The sequence below is a fragment of the Anopheles stephensi genome, chromosome 3 (assembly GCF_013141755.1).
Source record: "Anopheles stephensi strain Indian chromosome 3, UCI_ANSTEP_V1.0, whole genome shotgun sequence".
Lineage (NCBI taxonomy): Eukaryota > Metazoa > Arthropoda > Insecta > Diptera > Culicidae > Anopheles > Anopheles stephensi.
The window spans coordinates 77,486,459-77,506,719 of NC_050203.1; the positions used below are offsets into that span (position 1 = coordinate 77,486,459).

The window sequence follows — 20,261 nt, forward strand, 5'->3', positions numbered from 1 at the left end:
CCATTGTACGTAGCGAGCGGCGTCCCGGTTTTTTTTTTTTCCAACGCGGATGGCGAATCGAAACGATAAATATTTATTTCATTTCGCCCAGTGATTCCGCTGACGTGCGATGAATTTCTCAATGGGACTGGGAGCCTGCGTCGGTTCTCGGGATCCCGGGCACACATCCTTGATTGTCATTGTTGTTATAATTTATGTTGCTACTTTCTCGGGCGCGGGAGTGAGGGAGGGCCTTGGATTGAATTAATAATTCCTCCCAACCGTAAGCAACACACAGACACACACTCGCATTCCGTCCTGGGCAGACTAATTGTCGGTTGATTAATCGCTACGCCGGGAGGAGAAGTGCGTTCTTGCCGGTCGATCATCTCCATCAGCGTCATGTGCATCAGCAATCCGACTCCGGGATTGACTGCGGAACGGTTGAACGTAGCTGAATGAACCTCAATCGCTATTGACGCTTCCTAGGGAGCAGCATGGCCCATTCAAGAACCCTCTCCTTTGATCGACACTTTAACGAGCGGGGAGCCCCTTGAAACCGGCTCAGAACTCTCACTGTGACTGTGAGCACCGTAGGCTTAACTTATCTACCGATCTTCGGGCCTACTTTCAATTGAAAGGCACTTAAATTTAAAATGCAGAATGGTTTCCCTATTCTTCGTCTCCGGATCTACTCCACAGCTCCAAGGGGGTGTGTGTCGTCTACCGGATCCCGTGGAACCAGACGATGCAGACGGTCAGAAGAAAACGGGCACATCACGGCAGCATCAGGCACCCTCCAACACGCAACGCAATGGACACGCGTTCGTAATCAGCGCACAACAGTTCTGCGACGCATTGCGCGCTTGTCTAGGGCGCACGTTACTTGCGCCATCGTGGCCCGACGCGATTCCCGGGCGACAGTGATCAATTGCAAATGGGGGGGGAAGGCCGTGAAGGGAGGGAGGGTGGAAAGAGCAGCAGGATGGTGCCGTGTCTGACAAATCAGCGACCCCACAGCGAACGGGGGCTCGCACGCTTGGAGGAAAAATATCCAAAGCGTGAGTAATGATGCGAAGGGAATTTAAAAAAAAGGAGAGCTAAATTTGCGTTACGTATGGCTCGTTTGCGGGATGATTTATGGGTGGGCGCGCGCACAGCTAATGACAACGGGGGAAGAACCCATTTTAGCCAGCAGATCGGAATTGTTCTTGCAGCGTTTGTTGTTGTTAAATGCATTATTGTGCGTGCGAAGAAACAGGCGATTATTTGAGCTAGGGAATAATGTTGTAGAACAGTCATCGTGTAGGTTTTTAATGGACTTATTGCGTTTTTCTGCATAAAACACGCATTTTATGTCGTTTTTTTTTGTGCGGCGTCAAGAATGGGTTGGTTGGCTTCGCATAGGAATGGGCGTCCAAGGGTGGCTGATTGGCAAGATAAAGCTATTTACATCGACGGCAATTAGGTGACAATTTAATATTGCGTTTTTTATTCTTTATGCGACCCACTAGCTATTAATGGCAGTGGGAACGTCGTTTTTTCTTTAAATTAGAGTTGCGTGATAAATGTTTGATGTGGAATTAAATAGACTGGAATAAGCTCCGCAAGGAATAAGACACGAACAATCATCATCATTATCTCACTCGCTCATGTGTAATAGGAGATGTAGAAAGCGCCTAAAGTTATGCAAATTGATTAGCAATTTATTTCTCTTTACCGATTAGGTATTTTATTTAAGGAAAGAGTTTTCATCACTTCTTGAAGATTTTCAAGACTCTTGAGGTCTTCTGATCTGATCATACAGAATCCATATTTTCTCCCATCAGACGATCATTATATTGGCTCTCAGAATGAGACCTTGCGAATATTGGACAGATCTCTGGTTGGCAATGCATTGAAAAGACCTTAAAACAGCCTTGTGCTTTGGTTAAACTGTGTTTAGTTAACCGTCGTTGCCGAGCTGATAAGTTACACACCTTATTTGATTAACATCGACACCTGTATTGGCTGTGTTTCCTAAAAGTTGGCTGAATTTAATTTGAAATCCTCTTAAGACCTTAAAAGAGATCCTTCCTTAACTCTCTATGGATCTACTCTTCTCAAGAATTTTTCAAATAATTTGGCCTGTTGCCACAATACCCGATACCTCACACGACCAAGCGCCGTCGTCTGCCAACCGATTATCACGGCCGTTCTGGTGGCCGCATCAATGCCATTACTGCATCACAATTTGGACCTCTTCTGACCATGTGGACGGCCTGACAGAACTTTACGGGCTGGATCGTCTGGTATCGTTCTCATGGCATGAACAGCCCACCGGAGCCTGGCAGCCTGGGCTATTTCCCTGCACGATAGTGACATCACTGAACAGGTCGTGGAGCTCGTTATTGTAACGGCTCCTCCATTGTCCTTCAACTACTACTGAGGCTACTAAGAACTGCAATTGCAGATAAAACTCACTTATAATTTTCTAGGGCACAAACAAATAACTGGCAAAAACCATCTATTCACCCAAAAACCTTCTTCTTCCTAAAAACAAAACTCCTCAAAATGCAATTAAACTCACCCAAATATGACTTCAAAACATGCAGTTAATAGCATTTTGCAAAAGCTCCTCTTGTTTGCCATTCACAAATCTTTTCGAGCGCTCACCCGGCTAAAGCACCTACCGTTCCACCGTCGGTAACATCTTGCAACGGTTCCATCAAAAACTGGCGCGTTGTTTTGCCAACTGTTTCCACGACGCTGGACAGCAGTTGGTAGCAGGACGCTTAAAAACTACCATTTAATGGATTTCATTTCACCAGAATCCGGGACGGCTGGCAGCGTTGATAGACCGGCAGACGACGACTCACAGGATTCATCATCGCCACTTTACCGGTTGCAACAGCAACAAAAAAACCCCATTTCGCAAAATTGCCACACGGGCTCTCTGCCGTTGATGGTGAGCGATTAGTTTCGAGACGGTGCGTTGAAAGCTCGGCACGCGCATTTTCAACTCTAAAAGAGGGAGGAAAAAAGAAGGATGGCAAAAAATGTATCATCCACCAAGGGGCGAACGGGGTTCGTCGGGGGGTGCAAATGAATTTCCAACCATCGTCAACAGCATCATCGTCGTGGCGACTCGTCCACGGTTATCAACCGCGGAGTGGAGTAATCATCACCAGCAAGCGTTGCGGGTGAGTGTTTTTCACAAACGCTGTTTTCCCGTCACCACTATTGCCCTGGCCGGTAAGCTCTCGGTAAAAATCCTTTTCGAGAGTGTTTTGGCGAAACAGCGATGATACACGGGCATCAGCTACCTTTTCGTGGAAATATTATCACTTCCTCCCAAGCCGGTTACCGGCAGCTGGGTCTAATCGGCGGGTAGGTAAGGGGAAAATGTTCCCAACAAAAAGCATTTACTTAGCGCTGTGTTGAGTGAAAGGAAATTTCTAATTTACCTAATTAATTGGATTGGTGAGTAGGTTAATCGGAGTTTGGAGGAACAAAACCGTCTGAAGGATCATCGATCAAAGTGCTGTTGGAATTTAAAGAACAGGCCTTTTTTGCTTACAGAGCAAATTGGACAGAATGTAGCAAATTCTAGAAGTTGCGCTTACTAAAATCTATTTAATTAGTAAGAAAATGATATTCTCCTTCATCACAAGTGAGCAAATATTTGATCACACTTGCTTGCTCGTTGCGGCAGCAAAATTCGAACAGAATTCCAGCTACTTGAAATTACTTCAACCTCATGCACCAATAATGGAAGGAAGCATAAATTTTCCACCCTGTTAAACCGTGCACCCTAGACCGACGCGCTTCAAGACGCTCCTGGATACTCGCCCAGGATACGCTCCCTTGGTCGCGACCCATATATCGTCCTGTACGATAAATAAACTTCACTGAGCTGGGTTGAGGTAAAACATTGAGTGAAAATAAATTACTCCACCATTACTACTCGCTTCCATAGCGGGACCAAACAGGGACGAAGCGTCCTTGTGGGTCGTCCAGAATTCCAAAAAGGATGGTGCGCTAAGGCACCATCTCCGTTACCAGCGAGATACGAAGATGGAGAAAGCAGACGCAGCTCGAATGCACTTTGGCCAGAGACGGTATATTGTGTAATTTGTTTACCCCTTTAGAATAAGGCACACCAGTGTCCCCCTCTGTGTGTGTGTGAGGAATTTTCTTATAACTTACTCGTCAGCACGCAAATCAAGCGATCCTTTGGCGTGTCACACGGGCCACATTATTCTGGTGCGCGACAGGAGGTCATGCCCCGTTCTAGCGTTCGTTCGTTTGTGAGCGTTAGAATTGAATTTAATTTGTGCACTTTGCTAGCGTTTATGCAAACCGTAATGCGTACGCGTTTCTTTGTCTAGTCTAGCTGCGGCTGTCAGCTATGGCACATGAAAATAGACCTCGGTTTGCGGGGAAAGTGGGAAAAGTGTTGCTGGCCGTCCAAAAGTGAGTGCATAATGCAATTTATCAAGCCGGTTGGTTTAACTGATTTGCTGCTGCTGTGTGGCAATCAGCTAATTGCATTACTCAGACAAATTGATGATGTTAGGAGGGTTTGGTGCGTCGGATGCAACTACCTCGGGCCAGGTTCGAGCAGATCACAATTCAATTATGAATTTTAGTTTCCCATTTTTTTTTGGTTATTTTAAGTAGGACAGTCATGCTTTTTCAAATCTATTTCTGCTCAAAAAATATTCAAAGCTGCTCTTAATCGTAGAAACTATTTGATTAAAAAGGAGAAGTTAGAAAATTAATTAAAAGAAATAAAATAAATTTAATTCAGACTAGACAGTGATGAATGAAAAAGGTCTCAAAATATTCAATGAGAAAGATAAAAATAGTAAAAACTTAAGCATAATATCATTTATATAAATTCAATAGAATAAAAAAAAAACAAGAAAACAGAGAGGAAAAAATTTTCAAGATAAATGACTATTGCAAATCATAGAGTAAAATTATAAGGCACTATTTAAAATAAGAAAAAGTAACTAAGCAATAATTGTAGAAAAAAAAAAAATATGATAACGATTCTAAATAGTCAACAATCAATTCATATTACCGATAAAGAAAACTTGAAATAAAAGGAAAATCTAGAACAACATTAAAATAAAACGATTTTTAAGTTAAATGCAACTCACAATAGAAAGATAAAAATGAATTTAAAAAGCAAAAAGAAGACAGAGAGAAAGAACTCTGAGTGTAAAGCCATTTTATGTTGAAATTGCATAACTTAAGGGGCTGTAAACCACATTTTTCATCCACAGGGCGGACTGAACCGACGATCATTACACCCATTAATAAATCGTCTTACCTTTTCTCATTAAAAAGAAAACTTTACAACTTATCATTCCCCATTTCCTGTACTATCACTGATACTCCCGTGGATGGAAGGTCATTTTTAATTATCAAAAGATAAATGGGAATCCCTTTTTTTCCGTACGGCTAACGTGATTTTACCCGGTAGGTCATTTTCGTACGCTAAAGATAAAAGTGAAAACACATTAGAAAGCACCGGCCCGGTGTTGACTTTGAGGAATGTCTCGTCACGCGTTTTGACACTTAAATTATAAGCGTGCTTGCGTGTGAGTGCGCCTGAACCTCAACACAAACACAGAACCGGGCTGACAGGTAACAAATTGTCACGCTGTTGCACCGTGATGCAATTTCTTTCGCAGGTCCAACGCATCATAAATCATCTTCTCACGTGCGAAATCAGTTTAACGCTTCACGAGGCGCTAATCACACTCACACGCCGGACTAAGCCGGACATCATCGGGTAGTGGTTTTGCTCCAGGTCACGCATTGGTGAATGATGCAGTGCAGACACCGTGGTAAACGATCGCCTTGTTAAGTATCGTTTTCAATTAAAACATCCATTAACTTCGTTCTCACCTTGGAGCGCTCGGGACGGACGGAGCGGTCCATTTAGCGAGAGCAACTCGAATCACCGCTCAGAGCGCACTACGTCTAAGGTGACACCGTTGCAAAAATAAAAACGCACCTTTGTGGGCTTAATGCAAATGCAAAGGATATTTGCGTTTTAATATGCTTCCTGGTGCAAAAGAACGCCATCGATGACATGCTTTAAATGAGACATTAAACGCCACTTTAAATTATATGTGATGACGGTTGGAATCGCTCGATACACTCGCTTCCCTTTAAAGTGTTTTATACTATTTACATTCCACAAAGTCCTTTGCCGAGCACCGTACCGTATTGATTGAATTAATTTATACCGTTTGATTTATTTCGGTTTTGCAAACGCGTTCCACCCGGAGCTGGGCAAACAAACTACACTGCACTCAATCATAAAGCCGACGTCATTCTTAAGTACCACCATTAATTAGGGTTGATTTATCGTGTCGTATCTCGTGGCGTTTATCCGGAGAGCATTTTACTTATCGGGTTGGAATTTGTTACATTTGCTAGAAAGCATTCTATCAGTGCTACCGGCGCTACACTCCTACCATCCCCTCAAACCTTCAAGGCACAAGGCAGGGATGAAGTGGAAGCTAGTATCGGTAATTATAAGAGAAAAAACGATCAACCCATCTGCACTGTGTAGCAAGTGGAGCGGCTTGTTCAGAACACAGTCCAATCGGAAGATGCAGCCGTGTTTAGTTGGAAAATAAATGTGCCACTTAGAAAACTATTTTCCCTTTGTCTGTCTCTTTCTTTGGCAGGGAAGGCATCTAAGGGTAAGAGGGTAAATCTGTTAGATAAGAATGCTCTTAAAACCATATGTGCAGCCGATACACTGCTAATCTGGAAAAGTTTTCTCTTTCGATGTAGCTCTAAAATTGGTCTTGTAGGAGTAGTTCTTTATGAAAACAAAATCGATTAAAACGAATCGAATAACACCGTAGCAGGCTTTGCAATAGAGCACTCAGGGAAGCATTCATGTATGAGTTCTTACGTCGCTCATGAGAGACTGGTGCGATAGCCGTAAACGGTAACGGACAGGTAGGTATCTTTTGTGCACCCTCAACCATGGGTTCAAATCCAGAAAAGACCAGCAGGTAGACCAAATATTAGGTGATACCAATAAACCCAACATTGTATGGAAGATCTTTCATATTATAAAACTTTTCATTCCCAATTAGATTTTCCCTCCTTATATCTCTACTACCAACTCTTTATCTCCCATGCACACACAAAAATTCAAAGCACCCGCATGCTGCTAACACAAATTAATCGCTTTTCCCGCATCTACCCTATTGATGGAAAAACTTTCACTTGTTTATTGATCCTGGTAGAAAGGCTCGTACCTCGTGCGTTTGGTCACCAAACAAAAAGAAGCACAAACAAAGCTCCCCTAATGCCGGTCTTTTGTGATTAGCGCACCGACAGTACAGCCTTTAATCTGTGTTGTGTAATTGGCGAAATCGGCATCAACTTCCCAGACTTGCGCGAAGCTTTTCTTGGCAGGCCAGACCATTTTTATACACCGCCCCCCATTGTCCTAGTCCTAGTAAGGCTTTGGCTGAATGGTGAATCTTGAAGCGAGGATTTAGCTCAGCTTCTAATCTAATCATTCGTTTGCGCCGAACACCCGTCACATCAGATACAGGCCTGCAGACACTCGAGTAATGTGGACCTTACTCTCGTGGCCAAAATAAAAGAGGCTCTTCATGTGTCCAGTGCTAGCAATATGTGTGGGAGCGGGTTCCTTCGGAAAGTTCCAGATCAGGTCAGCAGTCAGCTTATGATAATTTCATCCGAAACGTCTGGATAAAATTGGACGTACCGCCTGTGTGGGCTATTTATTCGGGGAAACCTTCAGCATTACCGGACGAGAGTCGGGTGAGAGTAGTTCCTGGATTTACTTCCCCATTTTCACACATGTTTGGCAGAAAGGTTTAGTGTATACCGTAGGCCACCTGCTTCTGTCCGAGATCCCCACCCAGGCACCCGCGGTATGGCCATCTTTCTTCGTAGGCCTTTTTTTCGGAGAAAAGGATCCAAATGCTCATAACATGCCAGAAAGAATATACTCACGCTGGGATGGACTTTAAGGAACCATTTTCCATTTCCTAGCTAGGCTTGACATGGAGTTTTCTTGGTGGCACCGGCTGCACGGGTGATTCTACGATTTTCATGGTTATTAATAGATTATTAAAGAAAACAGCCTTGCAGCTGGTGCCAGTTTTCCCGCAAACGTTTGACCCTGTTCAAGGGCTCTGCATACAAATGTGAGAAAAGCAACGTCCATTCCATAGCCATTCCAAAGCACCAAACTCTTCGGGATTGTGTCAACTAGGCCGCACGGAGGTGTAATAGAAAGCTTTTTCCCTTAAAAATATTTATTTTCATGTTGAAAAGGACAGTTTCACCTTACCGGAAAGCAGTGAGTGTGCTTAGAATAATGGAAAACCGGTCTTTCTTTTGGTTGGATTTTTGGGGTAGCAATAGTGGGGTTATTCTTTGAACCGTGACACATTTGACATGATCCACACAAAAGAGGCTTTTATTTCTGGAGACCGGAAAGCGGTCTCACCGAACCTTCTTGAATCGTGACTGTCATCAAGCAAAGGTCCATTGTTGGGCAGGATAATGGATTTAATTAATTAATGCATAATATTTCACTGACCTCGAAAAGAGAGATAGAAAAATCTTGTAAAGTAATCCTGTTTTTCATTGTTGAGAATTTCATTGCAAGTCGAATGAGCTACTTTTTACTATTATTATTTGATCCCTCAGTTATTTTGTAAAGTTGTGAATTAAATGTTCATCCGTTCGTTATTTTTGTACCCAGCTTTATTGCAGAGCGAACGACATTTTAAAACGAGAGAAATGATAGAAAATGCGAGTTGTGAACGAGAATCAAAAGAAAAATGACAGAGAAGCGAGAGAGAGAGAGAGATGAGCGATAATCGGGAGAGAAATAAGAGAGAAATGAGAAGGAGCCAAGAGTTGACTGAAGAAAAATGAGAGGCAATCACGAACGAAACGAGAGAGAATCGTGAGAGAGATTAGGAAGAATCGAAAGAAAAATGACCGAGAATCGAGAGAGAAATGAGAAAGAGTCGAGAAAGGAGGTAAAAGGAATCAAGAGACAAATGAGACATAAATGAGAGACAATCGAGAAAAAATGCGAAAAAATAGGAAAAAATGGGAAAGAATCGAAGTAGAATCGAAATAGAAATGAGAAAGAAATTAGAGCAGATTGAGAAAGAAATGCAAGAGGAATGGGATAGAAATGAAAGACGATCGTGAGATAAATCAATGAGATTCGAGAGAAAAATAAGAGATAAATGCGATCGTTTCTCTCTCGATTCTTTCTCATTTATCTCTCGATTATCGATCTCTTCGTTCTCATTTCTCGCTCGATTCATCCTCGTTTCTATTCTCATTTCTATTTAGATTTTCTCTCATTTGTCTCTCAATTTTTTCTCATATCTTTCTCTCTCTCTCTGTTTTATCTCATTTCTCTCTCATTTCTTTCGCGATTTTCACTCGATTCTTTCCCATGTCTCTCTCATTTCAATCTTATTTCTCTCACATTTCTCTCCCATTTTACTCTCATTTCTCGCTTGATTCACCTTCGTTTCTATTCCCATTTCTCTTTCGATTTTCTCTCATTTCTCTCTCATTTCTTTCACGTTTTTCTCTCGATTCTCTCCCATGCCTCTCTCATTTCTCGCTCATTTTTCTCGCTCCCATTTCTCGCTTGATTCTCCATCGCTTCTATTCTCATTTCTCTCTCGATTTCCTCTCGTTTCTTTCACGCTTTTCTTTTGATTCTTACTCATGCCTCTCTCATTTTTCTCTCATATCTCTCTCATTTCTCACCCATTTTACTCTGATTTCTCGCTGTATTTACCCTCGTTTCTATTCTCATTTCTCTCTCGATTTTCTTACATTTATCTCTCCGAAAGAAAAAGTGCTGACAAACACTATCAGCTCCAATCTTGCAATCTGTTAAAAGGCCTGCCTATCTTAGTCGCGAATAAAAAAGAAACAAATCGCGGCGCTACAAAAACACCTTTCGGGTTCGGGTTTTTGCGTGTCGCTATAATTTATGTGACAAGATTACAACGAGCATAAAACGATAATTTATTAATTGGTTCGCCAGTGAGCGCCACACCAACCAAAACACAACGAAGAAGCAGAAGGGTTCACTTTCGGGGTGAAAGCTGTGTGGTAAAGCCAATCGACCGACCGCGCTTAGAAGCGGAAGGTGATCGCGCTCCTAACGTCGATTCGTTGTACCGTTGGTTGGTTGGTTGTTTGCTCAGTGTCAGTGCACATACAACGCGTATAATTTATGTTGTACCTCTAGCAGAACCGGGTAGCTGGTCGGTTTTGCAAAACACTTTGCTGTCGACGAGATTTGTACAGCGATCGTGCGGAACATGTGAATCATGCGTTCCAAATGCGTTATTAATTGCGCTCGGTGTAGTAAGTCGATCGCCGACAGAGGGTGAAAGTGTTAGATTTCAATCGAGTTTCATAATAACACCTTACGGGAAACACTTACTCTAAAGGTGCAAAAATTGTAACACATACTAGCACGGTTTAGTTCCCGCGGTTGACGGATCCAAAAACGTGCTATAAAATTGTCACTTACCATAAACTTGCCGCTCGTTGCGATCGCCGCCATAGTCTCCATTCCGGCGCCCATCTTGCATTGCTTCTTCAGGCCCAGCAAATGATCCGTTCGTACCGGTTCCATCGTGCTGGTGCGTCGGTCCGCTATCGCCAGCGTAGCGGAGGTAGCAAACATTGGAAAATCGTAGCGAGGCACACGGCAGGACAGCTTTGCAGTCGGCGTGACTTGATGATGCCGTCGTTCGGTTTCGTTGCACTAGATTCACAACCTTCCGTTGAGTAAAAATAAGGGCGTGAAATCGATTATCGAACGCGTAATGCACTAGTACGATCGATGGCGCAGCGATAGACTGTTCATCCTTCCGGTCTCCAGCGGGCGCTGACTAGCACGTGCACTATCTTACGATCCGCGGTATATTATAGGGCGAACGGGCGAACTTAAAGAATCACAGCACATTCGCACGGTTGTTTGCACACGTTACGACCGCAAAATCATGTCCTTCCGGTTTAAGGGTGATAAAGAACACAGCACGACGAACGGAAAGCTGTTAGCGGCGAGTTGAGATCGGGAAGCTGCATGTAAATATGTTACGATCGGGAACGGGTTATCACTTCAATGCTGTAGGAACGTGGCGCCGGAACACTCGCTGTCGACCGAACTACACCAAACGAGGGATGATGGGATTATATATTTTATAGCACACATTTAGGTACACGGACACGCACACACACACACACGCTAAGCTTGAGCCCGAACCGTTCCATTCGCTTTTTTGTTGTGGGGAAAGAATATCACATTTTCACAGCTTTTTTCTTTGTATCAGAACTTTCACTCACTTATCGTGTGCGAATCGGTTGGGTACAACAGCCTGTCGATGCCACACATTGCCACCACCACACTAGAGCTGCTGATGTACTAACTGTGAAGGAAATAGTAAATTTAGTTTTATAGCAACACTTACTTCAGTAAATCAATTACTTTTTTTAACTTCGATAGCACACATTTAGCTTCACTCTCTTTCTCTCTCTCTTACTGCTTGCTAACTTTTTTGCCACAAGAAAACCGGGAAAATGCGAAACCCAAAAACGGTCACAACTTTTCCATTTGTCGAACTTTATGGCGAACTGCAGTAAGCAACGGTTTTGATGCTGCTCGGTTCCAAATTTCGCAGTGTATTGATTTTGCCAGCACCGTCAGGACTGCGACACTTTGCACCGATGGGAAAAAGCGATTGGAAAATGGTTCTCTTCCCTCCCCCCCCCCCCCCCCCGTCATTCTTCTTTCGACATTTTCTCGGTCGTGCTTTTTTTTTCGTTTGGATGGCATACACGAAGCCGGCATGAAGCCGTACGAGAGGTTTAAATATGTTTTCCACTTCGGAGCCAGGTCTGAAGCCTGGTGGTGGTTGTGTATCATTTTCATAACTTTATACACAGTGTTTGTTTGTTTTACACTCGGTGTTGTACATAGGGGTTTTTTTTGTACGTTCGAGTTTTGGTTTCACTTTTCCGTCACAAACCGTCTGTCTTGCTTCTGAAAAAAATCAGCACACAAACTAAGATGGAGAGAAACCTCACTAGTGGGAAAGAAGAAAAAACTATCTGATTACTTGTGCTGATCTTCTACGTGCTTTGTTGGCTTGCTGTTATCATTCTGGGTTTCTTTTCAATTTTCCTTTCACTCGAGACAGTCTTTCTAGACTTTAATTTCGGGGCGGTTCACTGTCGTTGTGTCCGCGGTGACCGGCTCAAGGTCTACCGAAGGTCAAAAATAGGTAAATCTTCATTAGCATCAAAATAGACCCTTAGATCTTATCACGGGTGCTTCGTTTCGTCTGCCGAACCTTGAACTGGGCGTAGTTGGACAGATTCTTTCACTACTGAAGGCGAACAAAATCCCGGTTCAGACAACGTTTGAACCTTCTTTTGGACAGTGAATAAAAAAAAGCGAAGCCGATAGAACGACGGGACAATCTGCAACAGTGATGAAGTGGCAGTGTAAGGTTCTTTGAGGTTCCTTTTGCTTCAAAGAATGATTACAGCTTCCAAAAGATGGTACAGGCTGGCTTGTTTGTTTGATCTTTTCACGGGAGGACACTGGCTGGGTGGCTGGCTGACGGGGTTGGGTGGAATTCATAATTCTTTAGTTCGGCCAAATTGGCTTTTCCGACGGTGTGTGATTGAACCATTCCAAAAATAGCATCTGTTATCTGGAGGGAGAATAAGTGATCAGAGTACTCCTTAGGTACGGTCGAGCTAGTACTGAGCGTAACTCTACGAGCTTGATTAATCAAAGTTTGATGTATCATTCGCTTAACTGAACGTGTTTTAAAAAGCGTCACTCAATCTCCTAAAAGTCAACGTTTAGTATACTAGTTTTTTTTTTAATTGTAAATCATTTCCAATTCTTGGTTCAAATGAATGTTTTAAAGAAGATATATTTTGAGGTTCAATAAGTGTATAATTGCATACATTCTGGCGCGTGAGTTTGAATTTTATGATAAGGGGTTAAGCTACATAATTTTATAACTTTAGCCAGATAAAATGATTAACGCGTTTCGTTAATTCTTAATGAATATTGAAGATACCGAATGACAGTTTGAATATCCAAATATTCACATCGAGGCGTTCTGAGCAAACTAAGGCCACACGAATTTTAAACGGTGATTTCACAAGACCTAAAATTGAAGCTTTGGGGAGCAAAAATTTCATACTCTTAGGCGCATGGTACTAGAATTTATCTCAAGCGGCTTGTCAACAAGATGACGAACTTATGCCTTAAAAGAAGGACTTTCATGTGATGGCCCTGTGTCCTACTGATCCTTCTGGCGTCGCTATCGCATCGGCCACCTGATAGGAGTGTTGTCTTCTCTCTTTCTTCTCTCGGGGAAACTTATCCAATTTTTACTTATCCAGGATGGAGTATATGTTTCTCAATTAAATATAGCTAACCTAATAAGCATATTTCTACCAACATTCAACTGTGAATATTTCCCTGTTGTGCACTTCCTTTCCAAGCACTAAAACTTTAAATTACTCTGCATTAAAAAAATCAATTCTCCAACTCGGCAAAATTTACGATTGTTCCCTCTTCACTTCACACTCCGTTTCTTTGCCGCTTAAAACCGTTCCATTTGCTCGCGTTCGTCTAAACGCAGTGACAACAATCGCGCGGCTCAAAACTCGTTTCGCTCGACCATCCTACGCTGCCGTTAAAACACAGAGCAAAAAACCCGTTGTGGGCCGAGTCGGCAATTTTAAAGCTTTCATCGATATAATTGAATCGATCGATTTGGCCGGCGTCTGGTTTGGGGGCGCAATTTTAGCAATTATGAAATTCTCTCCCTCCCTCAACCGCATCGATCGACCGGCCGGGGGAACGGTCAAAGGCCTTATCCGGTCTCGAAACAGTGTAATATTTTAATTACTACACTGCACTTTACTGTTGCATTACTGCTGGCAGCTCGGGTACTGCTCATTAGTACTGTACCGTACTGCGTATTTTATTCGTTTTGTATTGCTTTATTTGCAAAACCCGCCGTCGAAGGATGATAAATGTGAACTGTGCCTTTTATGACACAGTTTGCGGTCTCTAAAAGGGGTTTGGATGCACACGAAACAAAGCGTGGAACTGTGCTGGGTAGAATAAATTGTTTGCTAAGCGAGCTTCTTCCCATTTATGGTGGAATAATACTGCAAATGGGGAAACATCCAGACAATCGTCCAGTCGTAAAGAGGTAATGATTTAATTAAAACAAAACTTGCAATAGCTAGACGGATTTTATGTTTAATTTATCTCCAGGCTTAAAATTACGATCCTTACCCTCTCATTAATTCAAATAAACATTGTTGCAATACTGTTCTACAAACATTTCCTTAATAAACTATCGCTTCGATCGGTTTCCAATAACTTCTATTAATTAGATAGATAGTCCGCTGTCCATTTCAATCACGCACGATAATGGTAATGCTCTCCGCAAAGGTGTGGACAAACACATCCCATAAAACGCCCAATCGATTAGCGATTAACTGTACACCGAGCGCGACTCGGTTGCGAAATCGTCTTGCTATTCCCGCTTTTTTCCGCCTGAATCCGTTATCTGTTATGCAAAAGAAAGAAATGGTTTAACGCTTGTTTGCATTACGCCATCGCGTGGAAGGATGAACGCTTGGAGGCTTGGACCAGCTTAAGCGAGAGAAGGTGGCATTTGGCCACCGAAGCATACGCTGTGCAATTTGTACCGCTAAGCCCTAGAAAGGTACCCCCCATTGATCATAAAACGCCAGCCAACATCGACCTAATCCTCACATCCTAACCTACGCGCAGTTGTGCATCGTGGTGGTACGATCGTGGTGTGGCCCATAAATAATGGCCCCAACACCTCGGTTGCAAGTTACGCCCCAACGCTTCCTAAGGGTATGCAATCAATACCCTCGCAGTGGTCTTACCCGATCGTGCCCGGTCGCTTCTGAAGAGCTTCTTCAGTGTGTGTGTGTACGTGAAGATCGCGGTAGGCCCCCGTATACCGTAGCTGGCTGCATTTCATTTAAAATGGGCCTCAGTGTGCTTCAGCAATTCTCCCTTAAGATGGGTGCTTTAAGAAACCACAGCCACCGCAACCCATCTTCACGAATGCGGAATGTCGAGTGCCTATCGGGTTCGGTTAGCCGGCTAAGCCGCAAATTGTGATCATTTGCCACAAAGTATCTGGGGGATCTGGTTGGTTGGTTGGTTGGCCTTTTCCCCTGCCGGCGATCTATCGGATTAACCTGGTTCGTATGGTGGGAAGCTAATTTCGATAATTCGAAACGGTGGTCATTTTTCCTTCCAACACGGCGATGGGTGGGATCTCGTACGCGCTTGTGCGATTCTTCGCCCGGTGGGGGGTCCGGGCATAAGATTTATCAGTTGACACTTACGTCATTTGCCATAATCATTTCTCGGTGGTTTAGCGGCATGGAGGAGGAATCGAATGGGTGAATTGAATCGGTGAAGGAGCTTCCGTGTGGGAACTGGTGTGCAGCTGGAAGCGTGCACAATGGTGATAAAGTGATGCTTCAAGTTTTTGATTACAAAAGGGGCTAGGAGTGATTTATACTTGCAAAGGCTTGTGTTAGATAAAATGTTCCACAGCTGTAGGCTAGATCTACTAGCATTGTGAGGAATGGTGAGTTTTGCTATAAATTTTTATTGCAGTTGCTATAATGAAAATTGATTTGGTTAGTATCTGGTTGAGGAAAAACATTGATCTGACCCAGGGAATAGTTGAATCTCTTAGGGAAATGTTTGAAATAAATAGTGGCGTATTGCAAGCCCACAGTAAGGAGAACCTTCCGATGCGTTATTGGAATCGTGCAACCAGCTCCAGGGTTCTCCGACGACTGTTTGCTCCTATCGTATTTCACTGTAAAATTGTGAGATGTCAGATGAATTGTTGGAGGATCTTTTAAGTCGCTTAGGGGAATGTTTTTGCCACAAAGTAGAATATTTGAATTCCATAGTGGAATTTTGTAATCATAAAAAGAAGTCTTGCATACATTTAGGGAAGATTTTTAACCTTTGAGATTTTTAATGGAACTTTGCCATCAGCTGCAGATTTTATGTCGACTATTTTGCGCAACTCTGTCAAAAATTTCTAAATGTCAGTCGATCGTTTATTTACAACATCATGCCCCATCATGCACATTCCCAGGGGTTTAACGCGCGTAATTAGACGAAAATGTTGTTTTAATTGCCTCATTTATAATCCACAAACGACGGCAAAATTCAAAACTCACACTTTTCTCTTCACTCAAATTATCATTATTGATTGCTATGTTCACAATAGGGTTGTAATATTCAATTATAAATTAGAAACAATCTCACTAGAAATAATTCAAAAGTTCCATTTAATGGATCGAAACCCTGTATGCTACCGGAATTTCAGCAATGTGTGTTCGTGAAGGTGATAAAACTGGCAGAGCTATATAAACCCAGGACCCACGAAACAATTTCACTGGAATGTGTTCAAAGCTCATAACGCCTGCAAGTATGCTATTATTTTTTTCAGGGTTCACATATTTCGCACCAGGTACACCGGGTGTTAGAGGACAAATTCAGACGATCGCAAACCATTGCTGGATGTACAGCGATTTAAAAAAACGCAAATTGCATACCTTCTGGCGCTTTTACCTTGCAGACTTTACTGCATGTCTCTCACGCGCTTTTTAACCCAAAAAAGACTAAAACTTCGTTCTAGCTTCCACGAAAAAAGAGAGAATTTATGGTTATTTAAAATTATAAAAATAAAGTATTAAAATATCATATGAAATTTAAATCGATGATTTCTTTCGAAAGCTGACAAGCACTACAGCACGAAAGGATACGTTCTATTGCCTCAATAATCCTCATTGCTTACAAAAAAACTCCCCCGAAAGACTGACATGATGCATCACTTATTCAAAATACCGACGCAGGACAGCTGACAGAAATGAGTCTGCCACTCACCAGCAGCCAGCTCCAAGCGTACATAAAAACAGCCAATAACGTCAGTCCGGGGTAGAAGCGAAAGAAATGAAGAAAACAATTCCATCCCAAACACAGAAAAATAATAAACAAAGGATAAACATCTCGCAACTTCAATCATCCAACCAACCCGACCCAACACCCCAACTGTCTCCACCACATATACACATGTGGATAGGGGTGGATTATTAAGATTTCTCTTTCTCGCTTCTGAATCATTTTCGCTTGGAAGGCCAGGAAACGGATTTCCAGCACCAGCTCGGTGTGGCAAAAACTTTCCCCCACATCGCGTCACACATTTATCAAATGTCTTTATTTGGCAGCTGTTGTTGTTTCCTCACGTAAAAGTGCTCGCGGCAGGACTTCAAGCTACAGGCGAGCTTTTGGTGCGTTCGAGCCAACCACCTGAGCCAGAGGAGAGGTTTGCCCACCAATTCTGGTACGAAAAAGGGGTTCGTTTTTGCTTGCGCCCGGCCACAGATTTGACTATTTATTTTGATACTCGCTTCCGGCACTGATTAGGGGGAAAACTGTTACTTACTTTTATTTTCAAAAGAGTTGCTTTAGAAAGAGAACCCAGCTGAAAGGACACCCCGGAGTAAGGAAGTGACCGAAATTTACGACATCCCCCCCTTTTTTTTTTGGTACGCTACCAGTGTTTTGCTGGTACTGTGTGCAAGCGTAGAATTAAAGTTGTGCTCCACGTGCCAGATTGGTCGATGGGGGGGGTGGTGGCGAACGAGGATCGGTAGAACTTTTCCACTGTTCCACGGAAAACTGCCACATTTGCCCCTTTCGCTGTTTTCCCGCTGTTTGGTGCTGGGCTTTTGGGGAACGGAAAACTAAATAAAAGCTCAGCTGTGTTTATGTTTCGTGTTGTCCTTCCGCAGCGCAGCGTCAGGGGTGGCTCCTCAAAGTTCACTTCCTATCCCCGTGGAGCATCATCCGAAGCTGTGTGTGAGTGTTTGCGCTAAGGAACGGATCCTGCCACCACACGTAACCACACGTAACCGCAGCTTCTGTTTAATATTAGCATAAAGATAACGATCGTTCACTGTCTCTGTCTCTCGCTCGGCCGTTTTTCCCACGTTGTTGTGGCTCAACCGTTGGCCTTCGGAGTTTTCCCTCGGTCTCGGCACTCGGGGGGGAAAACAGCCACCATTCGGATAGAACGGCTTAGCTGGTGCGCCATTTTTCTTTCTCCTCCCCTCCCCTTCTCCATATCCATTGGCTCCCGTGGTATAAAATTCATATCCTTCCGTTTGTGTTTCAGGACATCCGGATTCATTTGGTCCCCACCCTCCTTGGGCTGGGGCTGTATTTTCTTTCTTGAGTTTATATATTTCTTCCCGTGGCGCCGGAGTTTCTTTTTTCTTCTTATCCTGCACGCCAAGAATGCAAACTTCCTAGGATCGCTCGGATATCCGCAAACGCACACGCCTTCAAAGACTTTCCGATCAAAGGCCCATGCCAAAGATGGCTTCCTTGCTGGATGAGGGGTTGTGAGCGAGCGTTCATGGGCTTCATTTTAAGTTATCTTTACGAGGATGGGTGGTTGATTGTTTGTTTGCTCATTACTATTCGTGGCAACGTTGATGGCGCATCGGGGGTCATTTGAGTATAATGGGTTGTAATAACCGGGCGGCGGGCGAGATTGGTTGGCCTTTCCGAACAGGCATCGAATGTCTTGTGTGTCGTGTTAAGAAAGAGAGTCCGTCAGACTAGTTGGTATGGGGAAGATGGGATCTGCTTCAAGGACTAGCTAAACGTAAGGGACGATTTGATTTTTTGATTGCATACTCTTCGACTCTCTTAAAGCTAGATGAGGACGGCTGTAGGTATGCAATGCGATTTTTAAACATTGTTTCCACAACAATATCTAGAAAATGTCCAGGATTTGTCTTCTAACATCGGGTGAACTGTGTTATAAATGTGAACTTTGAATACTGCTATTGCATACTAGCAGGCGTTATAATTTAGGAAACATTGTAGAGAAATAGCAATAGAATAGGTAATACGATCTTCGTTGATTCAACACACGAATAAACAATTTATGAAATTTGATCGAGTTTTGTCGTTAGACAACTCATCTAATATATACTCTGTATTAGTACAGCACTTGATCAACTTAGCGAAAATAGGTTTCAAGCTTCTTGCTATAATTCAATGTCGTCGTGACTGCGACCAGGACTTAAAATTCAATTAATTTTCTATAATTGCATACATTTGGGCGTAAAGGTGTTTCTGGTGTTTCATTTTTGGGATGTTTTCACCTTTTCTTGATAACTTTTTGTTAAGTAAATACATTTTACTTTCAAAATCGAGTCCCTTGCAATTGTTTAGACCATTTCCAAATCAAACGAGAGCTCAAAAAACCAAAATCAAGCATACCATACCAAATGGTTTCATAACACATTCTTGCATGGGGCGAAAAAGGTATGTAACTTTCACGAAAGGTCATGCCCGTCGAGTGGTTAGTGAACAACCAGAGCAAAAACAGTGTGGAAACACAACATTTCACCCACCCCCCCCCCCCCCCCCCCCCCCCGAACGGATATGGTTGCGTAACGCTGCGCCGTATTTATGCTTCGGCATCACTTACCTCTTCGGTCGGTCGCAGCACGGGAGAAGCGCAAGAAACAATATCATTCCTTTTGTATTCCCCGAGGGACCATCGATACATTTTCCACCCGCCGCACATGACGAACATGACGAATGGAAAGAAGTCAGTGCAACAACAACAAAAAAACTGACGAACAAACCTTTACCAGTTTTCCACCTGGAAACCCCTATCGCTGAAGCAGTCATTCGGCTCCCGTACCAGGAGATTTTTGTTGTAAAAAGTCCTCCCTGACGGTGGAAATTGATACTAACGAGGAAAAGCAGGAGCCGCAACGAGCCAGCAGCGAAGCTAACAAGCGAAACAGTCACAAACGATCGAGTGAAATGTACTAAAAACCAGCAGCAAACACATACACACACACGCACACGACACCATGACGGAAAAAAGCGCCTCATCAGGTATAAAGGCAAAAACGAGCCTTTCACCACATTTTCCCAAGCACAACAAGCAAAAGTCCCAACCATTACGTTTCCATTTCCGGATGCTGGCAGAAAGAAGAGTAAAAAAACCTCCAGCCAGGGCTCTCATTACATATGAGAGAGCTTGGGCACGCCAGCCACACACTGTTTCAACTATGTTGTCCTTGAGAATGGA

The 20,261-nt window shown here is 43.2% G+C and overlaps 1 protein-coding gene across 1 annotated transcript in view; it reads right to left on the reverse strand.

Annotated features, from left to right (window-relative positions):
• LOC118511241 overlaps positions 1 to 20,261 on the reverse strand; it is a 97,091-nt gene that overhangs the window by 66,332 nt on the left and 10,498 nt on the right. The window contains exon 2 of the mRNA XM_036054081.1: positions 10,559 to 11,459. Coding sequence (XP_035909974.1) covers positions 10,559 to 10,714 — 156 coding nt within the window. The 5' untranslated portion in view covers positions 10,715 to 11,459. The remainder of the gene's footprint in view (positions 1 to 10,558; positions 11,460 to 20,261) is intronic.